The 17,810-nt window shown below is 34.4% G+C and overlaps 1 protein-coding gene across 1 annotated transcript in view; it reads right to left on the reverse strand.

Annotated features, from left to right (window-relative positions):
• Positions 1–334: 334 nt before the first annotated feature.
• The window catches only part of LOC149801439 (insulin-like peptide receptor), a 184,381-nt gene continuing 166,905 nt past the window's right edge, over positions 335–17,810 (reverse strand). Inside the window, exons 23-25 of the mRNA XM_089955571.1 lie at positions 16,426–16,555; positions 14,161–14,295; positions 335–13,180 (exon numbers count right to left, since the gene is read on the reverse strand). Of these exons, the coding sequence (XP_089811697.1) occupies positions 12,592–13,180; positions 14,161–14,295; positions 16,426–16,555 (854 nt within the window). The 3' untranslated portion in view covers positions 335–12,591. The remainder of the gene's footprint in view (positions 13,181–14,160; positions 14,296–16,425; positions 16,556–17,810) is intronic.

Raw genomic sequence — 17,810 nt, forward strand, 5'->3', positions numbered from 1 at the left:
ATCACTACGATGTCTGCAGTGTGGCCGTTTATAGCAATGTCTAGTACTGGGGCATCATGCCGCAGACATGTAGCATCACGTCCCACCCAGTCACATTATCCTGACACCAGGCTGACCAGTCCTAACACTAACCTCTTAATGCTGAGCGCCAAGCGAGGAAGCTGTTAGTACCAATTCTGTAAGTCTTTGGCATGACTCGGCCGGGGATCGAACCCACGACCTTCCATATCCGAGGCGGATGCTCTAACCACTAGGCCACCAGAGCGGTTCACACTCAAATTTGTGCAATTTTAACAGAAATGATGAAAACACAAAAAAAAAACAACACATGCACTTCATTAAATATATCAATATTTACATTTATTTACTTTGGTAATTTCAGCATTTCTACAAAAATGGTTCAATATAAATGATCAGATAGGACATCATATCATTCAACCTTTAAAGATGTGCATTTCCTTCAATCATACGAATACAATTGAACTGAACAAAGGATAAGCCAATGGTCCAGTGAACAACACACAAACACACACAATTAGTGCAATTTCAACTGCAAATGGATTACATAATTGAAAGGTACACAGAATTTGAGTGATACAAAGCAAATATGATCTAGACCAGTGATGTTTAGCTTGAGATTTACTCCTGGATTGTCCAGCCTAAATAAACCTAACTGAATTTACACAAATCTTTATAAAACAAACAAATAAAAAAATTTAAACGTTATCTTACCTATAGCATGTGATATATGCTTGAATATGTGTTATAACTTTGTGTTATAAACGAACTTGTCTGTAAAGAAGAGTCAGAAAATACTGACATTTTACATTTTAAAAATAACATTTTCCTCACATACGCGTATTAGTTTCATCTGACTTTTGTAGTTTAAAGCAAAGTTACATTGCTGAAGAGCAAGCTATGACTAGGTGTGCAGGTAAAAAGATAAAATTTCAATTAGGCAAGTATCCAGTCCATCTACTCCATATGATGATACCAGGATACATACATAAATTTGGGCATGTACATGCAAAATAATCAATCAATAAGGAAATGATAAAGATCAACATTAATGACTCCCCGTCAAGAGGAGAAACTGAAGAAAAAAATGAAAGCTGAAGAGAATTAAGGAAAAATATTAAACCTACAAATGAAATTTAACAATTTTATGCAATCCAATTCTCTTGGTTATACTAGACCTTCGTTTCATACCACAATTATTTCTCCAATACATGAAAGATATATGTTCTAGTTAAGTTTCAACTTTCAACTCTCTAAACAATGGAATTGGTAGAAAAGGAAAATGTTCATAACGGAATGGATATACTTTGTGTTTAGAGTTTATATGGTGTTTACAATTTAGCATACTACCTTTCGCAGTGAGTCAAACATTATTTTTATTTTCAAGTGAATATTTCACATTTTCCATTTCATTTTCTGTAATTAAATTTCCACAAGTCAAACTTGAAAATGGTTTCAAACAAAGAATGTTTTGATCTGAAACTTATGACCAATATAACCCCCGCCAAGATGTCTGTTGAATTCCAATAATTTAAAAAGTATGACAAACACTTCACATACATCTTTCAGTAGGTATTCTTATAAAGTGTAAACTATTAACATCTTCCTTTTCTCTCCAAAACCAAGTAAGTATTATCATTATTGTTGAAACCACTCACTTTCAACTTGCCATACCTAACTATACATAGAAAATAGAGTACCATATATCCTTGCTTGTAAGTGGAGTCAAATACCGAACTATGCATAAAAAATAGAGTACCATATCCTTGCTTGTAAGTGGAGTCAAATACCTAACTAAACATGGAAAATACAGTACCATATACACTTGCTTGTAAGCGAAATCAATCTGCAAATTATACAAACCCAGAACTTCCATCACATAATGCACCAGCAGATCTAGGTCAATGCAGCTTGTATGGAGTTATCAGTGAACAAACAATCAGACCTGTATCTAATAGCACATTATGCAATGGCAGATGAGGGTCTCCGTTTCTGCAGTTGAACCCTACTTATAACATAGTACATATGGTAAGAATATGCAATTTTCATATAAAAATAATCAAACCATCAGTTATCCACAACAAAATGGAGTTAATTGGAACATTATGTAAATAAATCTTAAGGCGAAGCAACAGAATTCCCCTTTTATGTCCAATATGGGTTTACCGGTACTTTCAATTTACTACTAAAAGTAACATAATCAACTTGAGCAATTAGCATAACAAAGGGCAACCACTCACTACAAATTGGTTCTGTAGTGATGAAACAGAGGAACATAATTGAGAAACCCAAGTTTGAAGAATATGGGCACTCAGGGGCCATAACTCTTCCAGATGAAGATGTGGAATGAAATCCCATTCCTTCAAGGACTCCTCAATACAAACAACATCTAATGTATAGGCCATTCTTAATGAGATCCTAATGAATAATAATGTATTGCGAAAACAAGGATAAGCTAGGCAGATCAAGAAAAAATATGGCATCCTACTGTACATCAAGTAATGATCTGAGCTGTTTGCATTCGTTGAGAATTTCATCATGGGTGTCTCCAGCAGTTCAGGGAAGGAACAGATGACAAAAGGATTCAATACAGTAGAGAGATATGTCCATTCTCTTAAACGTAAGTTTATTTACATCCTATCTTGAGTGTCCTTTTTCTCTACAGTGCACAAAATACAAGTTAACGATAGAGAGAAAAAAAACTATTTAAAACATGGATTTTGTTTCTGATTAGGTATGGTTTAAATGTACAGCAATGATCAATCAATACTGTGGTCAAAACACGCGGTCAGAATAAAACATTTACAAAATATGCATAGTGACACAAACTGCCCTTTTAACCACCACCCCCACCAGTATATACTTTGTGGTGTACTTTAAATAGTTTTGGGTACATGTATTAATTTGTATCAGAAGTGCACAACCTGGTTGTTGTTATGGTGCTTGCTGCTTTTAGTGCCTGTGGGTGGGAGGAACTGGGATTTTCCCTTTAAATGACATTTTTTATTTTCTGAACTCAATACAACATCATTGGTCAACTGACAATATGGATATACAATTTTATTCATATGAACACATTTTTTTGTTTCAATAACAGACTGGCAGTTATATATTTACCCACAAAACAGCAGGATTATTTGTTCAAAACTGTTTGAAAGCCATTAATATATATATATATATATATATATATATATATATATATATATATATATATATATATATATATATAGAGAGAGAGAGAGAGAGAGAGAGAGAGAGAGAGAGAGAGAGAATCAAAGCATCCTGCCCCCAAACACACAAATTGGTCCCTTATTTATGTGACCTTCCTCATTGATTATAATTAATATTATTTTTGTGGTGTTAGTAGATGGATTTAACACCCTGTATGTAAATGCAGACATTAGATAAAGTAAACATAACAGGGAAGAATCATGTCTAAACAATATAAAATTTTGTCATTTTATGTATGGGATATTCTGTTAATCTGTTTATTAAAATAATTTTCTCTTTAATTTTCAGTTTATAAACATGGAAATGAATGCCTTGTTGCAACATAAAATAAAGCTGTGCCTATCATAGCCTCGTTTTGGATTTGTTGACCCAGAGTCACATGAATACATTCTGAGAACAGTCTCTAGACATGAAATTACCTGACAAGGGCTATAATGTTGACTAAAATGGAGTAAATGAGAAAGAAAAGAAAAAAGAAAAACCCCAAAAGGCTCATCTATATCTAAGAACTTCCTCACAATATTACGAAAGCAGTTACTGTTGAACTATGCTCATCACAAGCAACATCACATGTAAAGATATGAACTTGATTGACAAGGCCACAACTCTTTTCCAATGGTGACAATAAAACAAAGTCCATAAAGGCGCATCAAGCACTAAGAGGAACTGTTCTTGCCAAATTCCATCATGTTATCTGAATGGTTCTTACACAATGCCAATTTTGCAAGCAATATTCCAAGTTTTGATGGGGAGACAAGAATTTTGATTGAAAAGAACTCTATCTAAAATGGAGTAGTGGCCAAGACAACCAAAATGCAAATTTAGGTCACTCAGAAAATATCGATAAAACGTTCCATTAAAATATGTTGAGATGGTCCTTGAACTATACTAGTTACACGCATCATTTCATGAGTAGATATGAATTTAATTGTCAGTGGTCAAAGCTCTATCAAAAGTGTCCACCCATAAAATGCACATCAAAGTCTAACAGACAATGTACATACTAAATTGTACCACAATGGGTTGAATGGCTCCTGAGCTTTGCTGGTTACAAGGATTTTCTGTAGTGGTAATTTAAAACTGATAGAAAAAGGATAACATAAAAGACTAAATGCTTAAAATCCACATCTAAATGTATTAGGCAACTTCACCAAGCAAATAGGGCATCCAATTAAGTACCGCCAAATTTTGATGGTTACAAAAAGTGTCAACAGATTGAACGATGGATGGATGGAAGGAAAATGGTCATTACCAAGGGGCTCTCTCATCATGAGAGGCCAAATATATTTCTTGATGCTTACTGGACTTGAAAACTGTGCAGTAATTCAGGTAAACATAAACAAGAAAATAATTATTATTTTTGTCCTAACGTAAAAATGTGAAAATGTCATAAAAAGAAAATGCATGGAGACAGAAAAACAGGCAAGCACATACGAACAGTAATTCCCACTACCAAAGACACTACATAATGAGAGGAAACACATAGGTAAGATGGCAATGATTATTTACATATATATAACTACCTGTATGCATCACATATTTTACATCTAAATTTTCCACCAAATTACATCCTTTTTGTTAGTGCCTATGTGTGTACATGTGTACCTATTTTATTTACATTCCAACTTTAACACAAAAGTCGCAAACTATCACATTCTTTCCCAGTCATTCCCATTTAACACTTGTGCACATAAACTTGCAAATATCACAAACTCTAAAACAAGCACCTGCTTGAAGATGAGCTAATAACAAAAACTAAGTTAAAAACAGTCAAATTTAAAAAAGGGTTTAAAATATGACCTACTTCAAGCTTAAAAATTAAGCCAACCATGTTATTCACCTATCCAGCTAGTACAAAAGCAATGAGCCATTGTGTTGCTACAAACATGTCACATCAATTTTGTGAAATACACACCAAACTGTGGACAGAATGTTGTCAAATCTGGTGTTACTAAATGCACTGGCAAATCAGGGTCTATCCTCTTCATTCTACTATAGATTCATGCAAACCATGCAAACCCTGATTCATGAGCAGACAAATCTGGGTCTATGCTGTTAGCAGTTGGGTTTACATACTACAAGGATACCAATCAAGGAATACAAGTTTCAACTGACTCAGCATTCATAGTTCTTTCCTTTAACATGAAGTCAATGAATGAATTACCCAGAGAACTGTTGTACGTTTTTTTCTTACTTGTGTAGGTCAAACAATTTCAGCGCAATTGAAATGATGAACATTTTTAAATGTTCTTACCTGTGCTAAATTCCTTCAATATAATGCAACGTTTCAATATGCATTGTCAAAAGAGCCGTGTGGATAGCAAACAGCCATATTCACTGGCTGACTGACAAGCTTGCATTAACTAATTTTAAAAGACATATCAATATATGAATTTGCTATAGTGTAAGACAGGATAGAAAATCAATACTACAAGCATTGTATAACTTTACCTCTATAAATGCAAGACACAAGCATTTAATTGATTAAGATTTCTAATTAACAGTTATTTAAAACTTTATTATAGGTCAGCCTCAAAAAATTATGTTCAGTTTCTGCTGTAAGTATAAACTACAAGATAAATCATAAATAAAGTACATTTTTTTTCAAGTAAAAGGTACACAAGATATAATAACCTGATAAACCCATGCCTCTGAATAAAATGAGAACTGTTTCTAAAAAAAATCACATCTATTCAAGTAAAACCCAAAAAATGAGGTCATCGAATTAAAACTTAAAATGAGGTCTTTAACTAAGACAACATGAAAACAAGAAATAAAAATATGCAAATATAAAATCTGAATGAGTTTTAATGATCCTGCAAGAATCATCTCCTGAGAAAATCCAATAAATATACTCTAACCCATGGTCATATACAGTCTAGATCTGATCTATGTACTATGTAATGATATTAAGAGACCACCAACCTTTTGATTTTTGCAAGATATTTGCATAAAACAATATTTGCTTATCTAATTATATACTAAATAGAATGAATGAATATATATATATATATATATATATATATATATATATATATATATATATATATATATATATATCCATTTTTAAGTCAAAGAAAATGTCCCTGCCCCACAAGATTATTTACCATAGTAAATGTGTCTGATCCAAGTCAACTGAAGACAAATACATAACATGTTTCACACTCGAGCCATTTGCAGTGTGGTTACATACAGAAAACTTCAAACTGGGCTAATGAAATTTGATTGAGCAAGATGAAAATTATTGATTGTGCTGTTAACCTTACAACCACAGACAAATAAGAACCAACTGCAAACAACATTGACTCTAATCTGCCGTCACCTTATGCACCAGCAGATTATGGTCTATGTTGTTTTAGTAGTAACAAAATGTAATATCCAGATTTTCTGGCAAACCTGGCACTGCAAGATTTGGATTTAAGCTTTTTGGAGTTGGCTCCAACTTATACTACAGTATATACTGTACTTGCTAAATGCATGTATTGAACTGGGATGGTCCCTCCATCCATGTATCTAAAATGGAACAAGATGAAATTCTTTATTTTGCAACTTAGTGATTTCTTCAAATCTTAATATGGAACAAAATCATTACATTAAGAAAGTCACAGATTTCACAAGATCCATGCATATGATAAGGGATGTATTTCAGTGATTCAACAAATCTGTTTCTAAACATTTTGTAAAATTTTCATTTACAATATTTAATTTACTCACAGCAGTAAACTGGACTCCTTCAACATAGCCCTGCAGTGGATTTTAATACTTTTAACAAAATTAACAAAAGATAACGAGAACAAAATACTTCTGAGAGTTGTGATTTTTTTCCCCTTCATTTTTGCTTGGTATGTAGGATGAATGAATTTATTTTTTTCATGCAGATGAATGTTGGGTGTTTTCAGCAGAAGACTTGGAGGATGTTCCGAGTAGTTTTGAATTTTACTTTTGAAATAATTAAATGAATGGTGTAAATGTTGTAAATCAATGTTCCACCATCACAATGATACTCAAACACTCAATCTTTGCTAAATATCCATAAGTTATGAGAGTTCCTAATAAGGTTGCAAGAATTCGACATGTTACAAGCAGAAAGTCATGTTGTGCAATGCAAAAGCTAACGTTATCTTACATGTGCACAGATCTTAACGTTAGGGATTAATAATTACACAAATCATAAAATGGACACAATCCACAAATATTCTATTCATTTCACACAATTTTCAGATACCCATGCATAGCTGCCTATGGAGAAGATAATGAAGCAACCACTTAGAAGGAACAAATAATTCACAATATAAAATCTACATACATAAAAACAACCATTAGCAAAGCCAAGATCAACAAATACATATAATACGAGTAACCATGCTTAAAAGACCCATAAGTAGATAACTTAAATTTCTGCACAGAAACAACTTTTCTTCATCTGGTCATGCTCCAAAATTGATAGGCTTCACTGCCATCCACAAAGTTTGGTCCAGGTCTGTAATATAAAACTAATGCTATTGTGCAGAAACCATTTTTTAAATATCTTTAGTCTCAATGACATTAGTCACTGACCTTACTGACTGAAATTTTTCCCCCCAAAATCTAGTCCAGGTATGGATGTACAGCCAATATTAATGCGTGTGGAAGTCATTTCTTTCAGCGACTTTGACCTTTGGTGCTTCTGACCACAAACTGATAAATTTCTTCCTTTCGCCAAAGTGCCAGTCATCCACAATCTGGTAAATTTTGATGATTGAGAACCCCAAGTCATTGTGCAGAAACCATTTTTATAATTTAAAACATATTAACTTTGACTGTTTCACTCCAAAATCAATAGGATTCTTTCATACCCCAAGTGCAATCAATCCATGAAGTTTGTTAATTATAGACAATGGACATTTTGAGTTCTTGTGTGAAAACTATTTTTCTTCTTTCACTTTGTGACCATGACCACAAAACTGATAGGGTTCTTTCTCATCCAAAAAGGAAACATCTAGCAAGTTTGGTACCTGGAGAGAGTGGTAAACGTTTAGTCACTGTGCTGAGAAGAAATATGTACTAGAGAGATGGACAAACATCATAAAGCAACATGTTCCACCTTACGGTGGATGTTTAAAAACTGGTAATGTGAATGGTTCCGACTGAATAAGTTAGCAATGTACAATACAGCATTCATATTTTCACATACACTCCTTGCTGTGCTAAATCAGTCACATCATCACGACCAATGAATCAAATGACTGTATAATATGAAAATTATTTACACCATCAATGTCTGATGTATCACATATCATAGCTACCCAGGACATGTACTTTTAAGGCTCCTCAATTTTAGGGTAAATCCAAACTAAATTTCTCTAATAGTCTGAACAAACAGAGCAAGCTATCAAACAAAGATCAAACAGGTGCAAATAATTTATATGAATAAACTGTTATGCATTTGTAAACTACTACACAAATTACATTATAAACACAACATTTGCCCTCAACATATCAACTCTGAGAAACAAAGACATTTCCCAGACTGAGGAGCTCTTAAATACTGGGTCAGTCCCTCATGTAGATGTAAACATACTTTGCCCTTGTCTAATTCACTCGATTTTATAAATTCTTAAAAAGCATCTCCATATGCGGAGATGCCACTCACAATTCACATCATATGTACATATATTTGAATGCAAAGTAAATGGGCATAAATTACCACTTTTTCCAATTTATTTTCTCTTCTGTGACAAAAAATGCTTACCATGTATTGAAAAATGTTTCCATTTGATTATCTGATGGTTGCACACTACAATTAGTACATGAAGGGTGTTATGATAATGGCACAAAACTATCATTACAGGACAAAACTTAAATTGTTTTCAAGCACATATTACTTTTTGCTTCAACTTTAAAAATCTGCACCATAACTGTACAAGTTAGTCAAGAAAATTGATTTATCAACAATGAAAGCACATGTATAATGTAAATGAGCATATATTTAGATTTTACAATCAGAAGAATAAAAATTCATGTTTGTCATAATCAAAATACTTTTGGTGTAACAGGGTTAACAAGGTCTGCCTTGTACACATTTTTGTGAGAGAGAGCCTTTTATTACCAATGGCTGTTGCCTAAAGGGTATGATCTGTTTCATCGCTTCACTATTTATGACAATAAATATGCTATCCATACTGCAATCTAACAAAGAATTCCTTGTTGTCAAGTTATGATTCTGTTTATGCCAATGATTTGCATACATTTTTTAAACAGTGACTGAAAGAGAAGATTAAACTCAGACCTGCCAACCCTAAAAAGACCTTCTCAGTAAGGCAATCAGTTTTTTCTGGCAAGTAGGACCAGTTTTCAGTAATGTGTAAGAAATTATCATGTACTGCTATTGTTAAGCTGTTTAAGTCCAGATCTGTGATTAAGAATTGATGCAGCAATGGCAAACAAAAAGTTTGTAAAGTATACCGGTACCTTAATTACATCAGTGTCGTTTCACAAACTGCAGTTTCTTTTGTACTGATTTAAACTTTTAAAGAGGTTTAATGTCCCTTTCATCATGAAAAGTATCACTTTTTGGATGCAATTTTTAGAAAATATGCATCAGCTTGATCATGCAGATGTTTTGAATCACAAAATATTTGCAGTTTAAAGCATCCAAGTCACTCCTGTAAAGTTAATCTGGTTCCCTGACTAAGTCTCCTGATCGTAATATGAAACAAGAATCAGAATGAAACATGGGCAAGCCAGTATCCGGATTTAATTGCAACAATTTTATTACTGTAATTGGTGTTTTTGTTCCGTAAGTCCATTTTTAAAAGGTCATTTCCACAAAAATTACGGCATAATCATAAGGGTTGGCAGGTCTGTAAACTTCTTAATTCCATGATACATTTCAGTAGCCAAGTAAATTATATCAGACTGAAGACATCATGCGAAACAAACATTCATCATATTATGATCCTGTCTACATTTCTTGAAGACAATCTACCAAGACACCATGTGCATAAAAACTTCCATTAATACTGTTCCATTAAAACAAACTCACAAGTAGTAGTAAAGGATTGTGTATATCTTCTCCAGAGGAGCCTAACTTAATTTGCCACCACATCTCGGGTCTGGGTTTTCCAATGTCTCTGCCTTATAAATAATCTGCTTGTGAGGATGTGCGTTTGAAAGTCATTGGTTTGTTTAAAATCAGCGATTTTGTTTTTTATAAGTAGACCTAGAAACTACATGTAAACATTCCTCATGCCATACAGACACAAAAGTCTTCTTACCGCTTAAAAAAAGATAACTTCTTCAATTGTTGGCCAATTTAAAGATAACTGTGATTGCGTGTTTGTAAAAAGTAACAGATTTATTTTTCTCAATAAAAGCGATTTCCATTATTTGTCCACCTAATCTATTTTTAAAAAACAAAATGTCAAGAGGCTACAAGACTTTAGACCCAACACATTTCATTGATATACCATCTATTATATGATGTAGTTGTAGTTGTAGGGTTTAACGCCATTTTTCAGCACACGATAGGCTATACATGGTGGCCAGTATTAATGGTGGAAGAAGAACCCGGGAAAACCCTGGAAAGAACCACCGACCCACGAGAAGCTACTGGCAAGCTTTCTCACATACCCATATCAGCCGAATCCGAGACTCGAACCCATGCAGACAGAGGTGAGATGGCAGTGATCTGTAATGTAGAGCACTTTAGACCACTCGGCCACTCAGGGCCCGATTATATGATGAACCATCTCTTTGAATACAGCCCAACTGTCATAATTGGAAAACTTTATGGAAATTTCCACATTTGATTCTTGAATGTCCAATTTTGACATATTTGAACACCTAATTTTCATGATTTTGCAATGATTTCATTACATTCAATGGGGTTGTTGTTTGTTTTGCTGTGCAATTTGTGTACAGGTCATAAAAATCTACATAAATAAACATCCAACCACACAAAAAATTTAAATCTACAATTTATATAAGTTATCTTACCTTCATGCTAAATATGTTTTTGTTAAAACCCTTTACAGATTGGGTATTCAACAAACATACACTCAGAACCGTTATGTCTTTCACAATCCAGAAGTGCATGTTCTGAAACTAAGCTATACATGTATTTTTTGCATTGGGTGTTTGCTTCCAACTGGACTAAAGAAAGACCATTCACAGTTCTCCAGACAATGTTTCCCTTTATTCTATGCAATTACATGGACCCTCTCTTCTGATTTCCTAGTTTCTATCTATATAGCTAGAACCAAGTCTGTTTAAGAAGCTTCCAGAAAATGTAGATGGGTCCATACTGATGCTGGGGAATGCTTCCAGTCACCGACCTATAACCCTGATTGTCAGTTATCACATTTTTGTTTAGTTTATCAATTAAACCTCAAATTTTTAAGAAAACTTTTAGAGCATTGGTAAAAAAAAAAATATACCATTTTTCTATACCAGATTCTACTTTTCTGCCTCACTCTGAAATAATCTAACATCACAGAATTTGCCACCCGAAAGAACCATTTAACAGTAATTGTATCATGTACTCCATAAATGAATGTCGTCTCCATTTCACACTTAATCCATGGAAATCCCTTGTGTCTAATTGCACAACTTCTAAACATAAACGTCTTTGATTAGCTTCTCAGTAACACTGTTTGCTGGTTTTGTTCACTAAAGTAAATTCCATACTGATCTTTGTTTCCACGCATTTCAAATGATTAAAAACAATTATACAAATGTATGGGTTTGTACTGTGTGTGAATAAAACAAGGTTGTATGGCCTTTTTCTCCAGGTGAATATTGTACATCTCTAACATTGCAAGCAGATGAGTAATTCATCAATTTAAGGACTAAAGGTTCACTTGTACGTCGAGTGACACCAACTTGTGTTACAACACATCACTATCACATCCTGTGACACATACTTCTATTACCGCCCTTTATTATCATGTGATGAAGACTTGTCACTGTGCAGATCTGAACACTTTAGATCACTTGCAAGTCAAGTGAAACCAACTTGTATTATAATACACTTTCATATCCAATCCTTGTTATCATGTGATGAAGACTTGTCACTGTACAGATCTGAACACGTAGATCACTTGTAAATCAAGTGACACCAACTTGTATTAAAATACATCACTTTCACATCCTGTGACACTCAGATATATTACAGCTTTGTTAATCATGTGATGAAGACTTGTCATTGTACAGATTTGAATTTAAAGCTCCCTTATAAATCAAGTTACACTAACTCAAATCAATCAGACTTAATATTATCAGCCTGTTTTGTATCGCCGACACATAATTCTGAGTTGTAATATGAACCTCCTGAATCCAATTACCACACCTATTTATTGTGTACTAACAAGGTGTAGTTCTGACTTGAATCGGTAAATGACCGTTAGCTACAGATAATCCATTCATCATGGCATAACTGCTACTACTACTTTTACTGCTATCTTTGCTGCCCTCGGTGGATGAGCCATTGTCCATGGCTCCTATTGCACTGTTAGGACTGGCTGGGTTTGAATTATGGGCTGCACTGATTATATTATGGGGTAAGCCCCCACATGCCTGGTCCCTTTCTTGAATTAGTGTACAATCACATGGCTCTGCCCCTACATTAGAATGATCAGGCTGCCAAGCGTAACTTGGGTCATGAAACAGATCATCCAACTCGACTCCCTGATCCTGGGACTTTGTCACCACTGGTAAAAAGGGGATGTTAGAATCGTCCAGTTCCTCTTCCATTAGATGAGGACCATCATCATCATCTATATCATTCAAATCATTATGTTGCACTTCTTCTGACTTAAGCTGTCCTTCATTAAAGAAATAAGACACATCTCTAAAAACTGGGTCCAAGTCTGGCACAAGAATTTCAATTATTTCTTTAAATGTAGGTCTCTGTTTGGGTCTGAATCTCCAACACATTAACATCATGTCATACCTGTAAAGAGAAAATTTATATAGCTGTCAAGTATAATGCAATTTCTGGTATTGTTGAAATTACCTAAATGTGGGCATATTCTTGGTTATTTTAGTCATCGAACAACATATTACATAGTAATCAATGATTAAATTCCCACTTTATTTCCTGTAACTACCAATTTTTAATTCTGTACATGTGTAAAAGAAAACGTTTTCACCAAAGAACTGCAATATGATGGAAAGTACAAATACAAGATTTTGCAAAAAAAATTATTACAAGATCTTAATGCTTTTCATACTAACAACAATGAAATCACCACCAGAAGTGATACCCGTGTCTTGCTTTTAGCTTATGCACAAAAGATCAGATATGAGCATCTGCAATGTATCACAACAGCAAATCCCCATGGTTCTTACTGTTGTTGTTTTTTTGGATTAAATGCCATTACTCTGCACAATAGGGGCTATACATGGTGGCCAGTATAACTGGTGGAAGATAAACCTGGGGAAATCTGAGGAAGAACCACTGACCCATTGGAAGTTGCTGGCAAGCTTTCTCATATACCCACATTGGCTGAGCCCATGACTTGAACCCAAGCAGACAGTTGATATGGCAGTGATCAGTAAAGGTGAGTGCTTTAGACCACACATCCACCCACCAGTTCTTATGCATATTTAAAGCATATACCATCACACTGCATACTCAGAGACAAAATGGTCATCATGCAAAATTTGTCAAATATAACATGCTTGTGACCTTTTACAACTGCCAAATATGAATATCACTGTAATTAAGTATTTGTAGATCTGCCCCCACCGCCAATTCAATGCAGAGGCAGGAACAAAGGACAACACACCATTCACAAATGGTTAACACATGAGCAGCAAAACCACAAAGTTTCCTGAATTTCCCCCCAGCAGTTATGGTAGCATGGGGATAATGAAAAGATTTCTGCCTCAATCCATTAAGTTGAAATGAACAACCCTAAAGTTACATACAATCTTTCTGGACATCCTTCAGGTTTCTCCATTATCCTGCCATTTCCAACGTATCTGAGGACATCCTCGTTTGACAAGCCCTGGTATGGTTGCGCTGCTAAGGTAGCCATCTCCCACAATACCACACCAAATGACCTGCAAAATAGGTTTTCTATTAAATACAGATGTCATTTAAAACAAAATGTTTGTACCAAACTTTTTTAAAACTTTAAACCTAACATTTTATTCACAGTAATACCTGTTTATAAGAGGCTGAATATACAATGCACATGTTTTAGAGTTAAAAATTTAAGTATTGTATCTTCTCCCCACCAAAAAATCCCCAAACAAAATAAAACAACAAAGGTCTAATTTAAAGAAGAAACTTCTCTGGTGCAGTAAAGGTTCATTACAAATAGTTTCCCCTCTCCTTGTCATATTTATCCATTTATAAGGTGCAAGTACATGCAAACAGTGTGGTCCCAGATCTGCCCTTGCACAATGCCCTGGCAGATTATGCTCTATGATGTTAAATTCATATACAAAGTTGAACTAACAGTGTAGACCCTAATCTACCAATGCATTATGTAAGGAGGATCAGAGTTATTCCCAGTAGGTCATATGTTATACATGGGTACATACAATAAGCTATTACAAGGTCCCGTATCATATAAATTTATGCAGATGCAGCGCTCTTCAGTCAGTGACCTTTCACCTTCCTTAACTGTAAACTTCAAAATGATGGGCATCCATCATGAAATTTATGTAGATTAGTGCTGTTCGGGCAGTGACCTTTCACCTTCTTTCACTGTACACTTCAAAATGTTGTGCATCCATCATAAAAGTCACACAAAAACAGCAGTCTATATTGTTTGCAAGCTTGTGCTCTGATAGGCAAGTCTAGTAATCCATCAAGAGCTTCTCACTGAATGTGATTACTTTTATGCAATGATAGCAAATGAATTGTAAATAGTTAAAGCATGTTTCACTTTTTCATCCTGAATACTTAATCAATGAATATACTAATGACTGATGGCCATATCTTAACATAAGCATTATTAAGAGATCACAGGAACTGAATGAATCAAAATTAATTATAATGACAATGGGGACCTTGCTTCTACATCTTGTGCCAATACAATGGTAAATTGTACAGCATAATCAACATAAAGAATGCAAATGCAAATGGAATAATTACAATACTTATATCCTGAATAAAGCTTGGCTTCAAAAACAGATTTCATTTGGTTAACAACCATGCAACAATTGAAAAGAAATTGATGAAGCTATTTTTTAAAGTCTAATTTATCTTTAGAAAGTCGGATGGTGAATAAGAAGATTAAGTGAACATCAATTAGCTATCAAAAAGAACTATTAGCAGGAATTTAGTGAAAGGAACATCAGGATAAAGTAATTGTGATTAATAAACAGCTAATAATAAACAACTTAATACATAAAACTAAATAAACAATCAAGGCCACCTTAATATGCCACAATGGGCCTCATAAATGCAACCCAGGCAGCCCAAGGTAGAAAGCTGGAGAAAACACTACATCCAGTTGATTCTGGTAGAAAATTGTAAACCACATTATCAAACATTTCACATGTTAAACCAAGTTACTTATTAACACTGCACACAATACAGAGTCCCTCGAAGGGACCGATGCTCCACTGACTAGAGTCTAACATAAGAGAGTTTCTTCATTTTAACTTGCAGGTGTTGAGACCATCTGGTAGCCATATTGGAAGTACTATTTTCACTTAGGACAAACACAACATGATAAGGAGTAGTGGTAAGTTTTTTAAGATTGCAGCTATATTGAAGCAAGATCAGCATCATTTTAATTTAGACCCAAGGAGGCATCATAAGAAGTATGTAATGAAAACCTAAAGTCAATATGACCATCGGATCAAGCGAATTAGTAATAACAAACTTTTTATGATTGCCACCTTGGTTGCAAGATTAAACTTGGACTCTGCACCATTTTCATTGAGGACCAATTAGACATTGTAACAAATCTTTCAGTGACAACCCTAATGACCATCCATTAAGTGATTTTCAAAATGACTGCCGTGTTTGCCATATTAGACATCAGAAGGACTCTATTTTCATCTTTTCTTGCCATATATGATATTTTAAACAGTAGTTAAGACAATCTCTTAATAAGACACTGTATTGTTTTCACAGTATATAAGCCATGATTGTTATAACTTCAAATGAAACCTGGCCTCGTAAAACAAGAAATCAAAGTTGTTCATGAAAATCACTGGCCCTGGGATACTTACCAGACATCTGACATGCTTGTAAAGACTCCATCTTTCAAAGACTCTGGAGCCATCCACCTTACTGGCAGCAGACCTCTGTCGCCTTTTCTGTAGTAGTCTGTCTCATATATGTCTCTTGTCATTCCAAAATCTGAGGAGAACAAGAATTGTTACAAGTTAGTATCACAAGTAATTTCCAATGGTATAGTAACCCCTTTTACAACAGTATTCAAAGGAGCTTTAAAAGCATGGTGTTATATGGTGGCCACTTTATAATGGGGTACATAAGTAGACATTATTCCCATTACATTTTGTAACAAAATACATAACTGCTAGACTGTACTAAATACATGACTTATAGAAAGGACCGAGTTGAGACACCTTGTAAGGGACCATAGTATAGTCAAGTTATTTTCAGGCTTGTCTAATGTATAATAAGCACTCCAGTGCAAACGTAAGAAGAAAGAGAAACCAAAATCTGTCCCTGCATCATCATAAAAAATATGTAAAACACGTCTGATATCATTTTAGAATTATCATCCTGTCTAACAAGAAACTCTGCTTCATCCATTATTTTCTTTTTCTGCTGTCCACTTTGCTTTTTTAACTATCACTGACTTGATGTTGAAAAGAATCAGTAATTTTCTGCCAACATTGGACTATAATCCTACCATTTGAAAACTGATAGCAGACTACATAAGAAAAAGAGGAGGAACGGACATCAACTGCAGAACCCATCTCGTACACATTTTTCTGATATAAATAGTTAGTGGGCTATCCCAGCATTCTTTTGGATTAACTTATGTCCGCAAACTTTTGAATGGACAGAGGTATTTTGATAAACTAAGCATCCTTACATTATAACTTATCAATTGTTAAAAAAGAATTCGGTGCGAGTTCTCTAACAAACTTTTACAATTTGTGGATGATTTCCACCCTGACCACATCTTCGCAGTGTATTTCCTGACCAAATAAAATGAATATAATATGAAAAATCCAGATTCTAACCAAACTCAGACAAACCAAGATCCAGATTTTACCTCAAAGACAGTATTTTCATACACTGTGCCATTATTTTGTAATTCACTATTTTAACCCTAGTAGTGTGAAAGCCATATATTTATGGGTGACGTCAACTGGCTGCATATGCGGGAACCATATATTTATGGTCAAATGTCACCTAGCTCTGTGTGCAGATACCCTATTTTTATGGCACAGGACAAAGACGTATGGATGTCCATTCTAGGCCAATCATTAATCGTGTGCTAATAATAACTGGGAGACGGCATATGTAATTGTTTTGAAGATCATGGCTCTGCATCACTGTAACAGAACATCAGTGAAACAAATAATGAAACCGACTTATTTGCCCAGGAAAGTCTGTTCTCAACAGTGGACATTGATGT

Source organism: Sinohyriopsis cumingii, chromosome 4 (assembly GCF_028554795.1).
Source record: "Sinohyriopsis cumingii isolate HCF-2022 chromosome 4, ASM2855479v2, whole genome shotgun sequence".
NCBI classification, from domain to species: Eukaryota; Metazoa; Mollusca; class Bivalvia; order Unionida; family Unionidae; genus Sinohyriopsis; species Sinohyriopsis cumingii.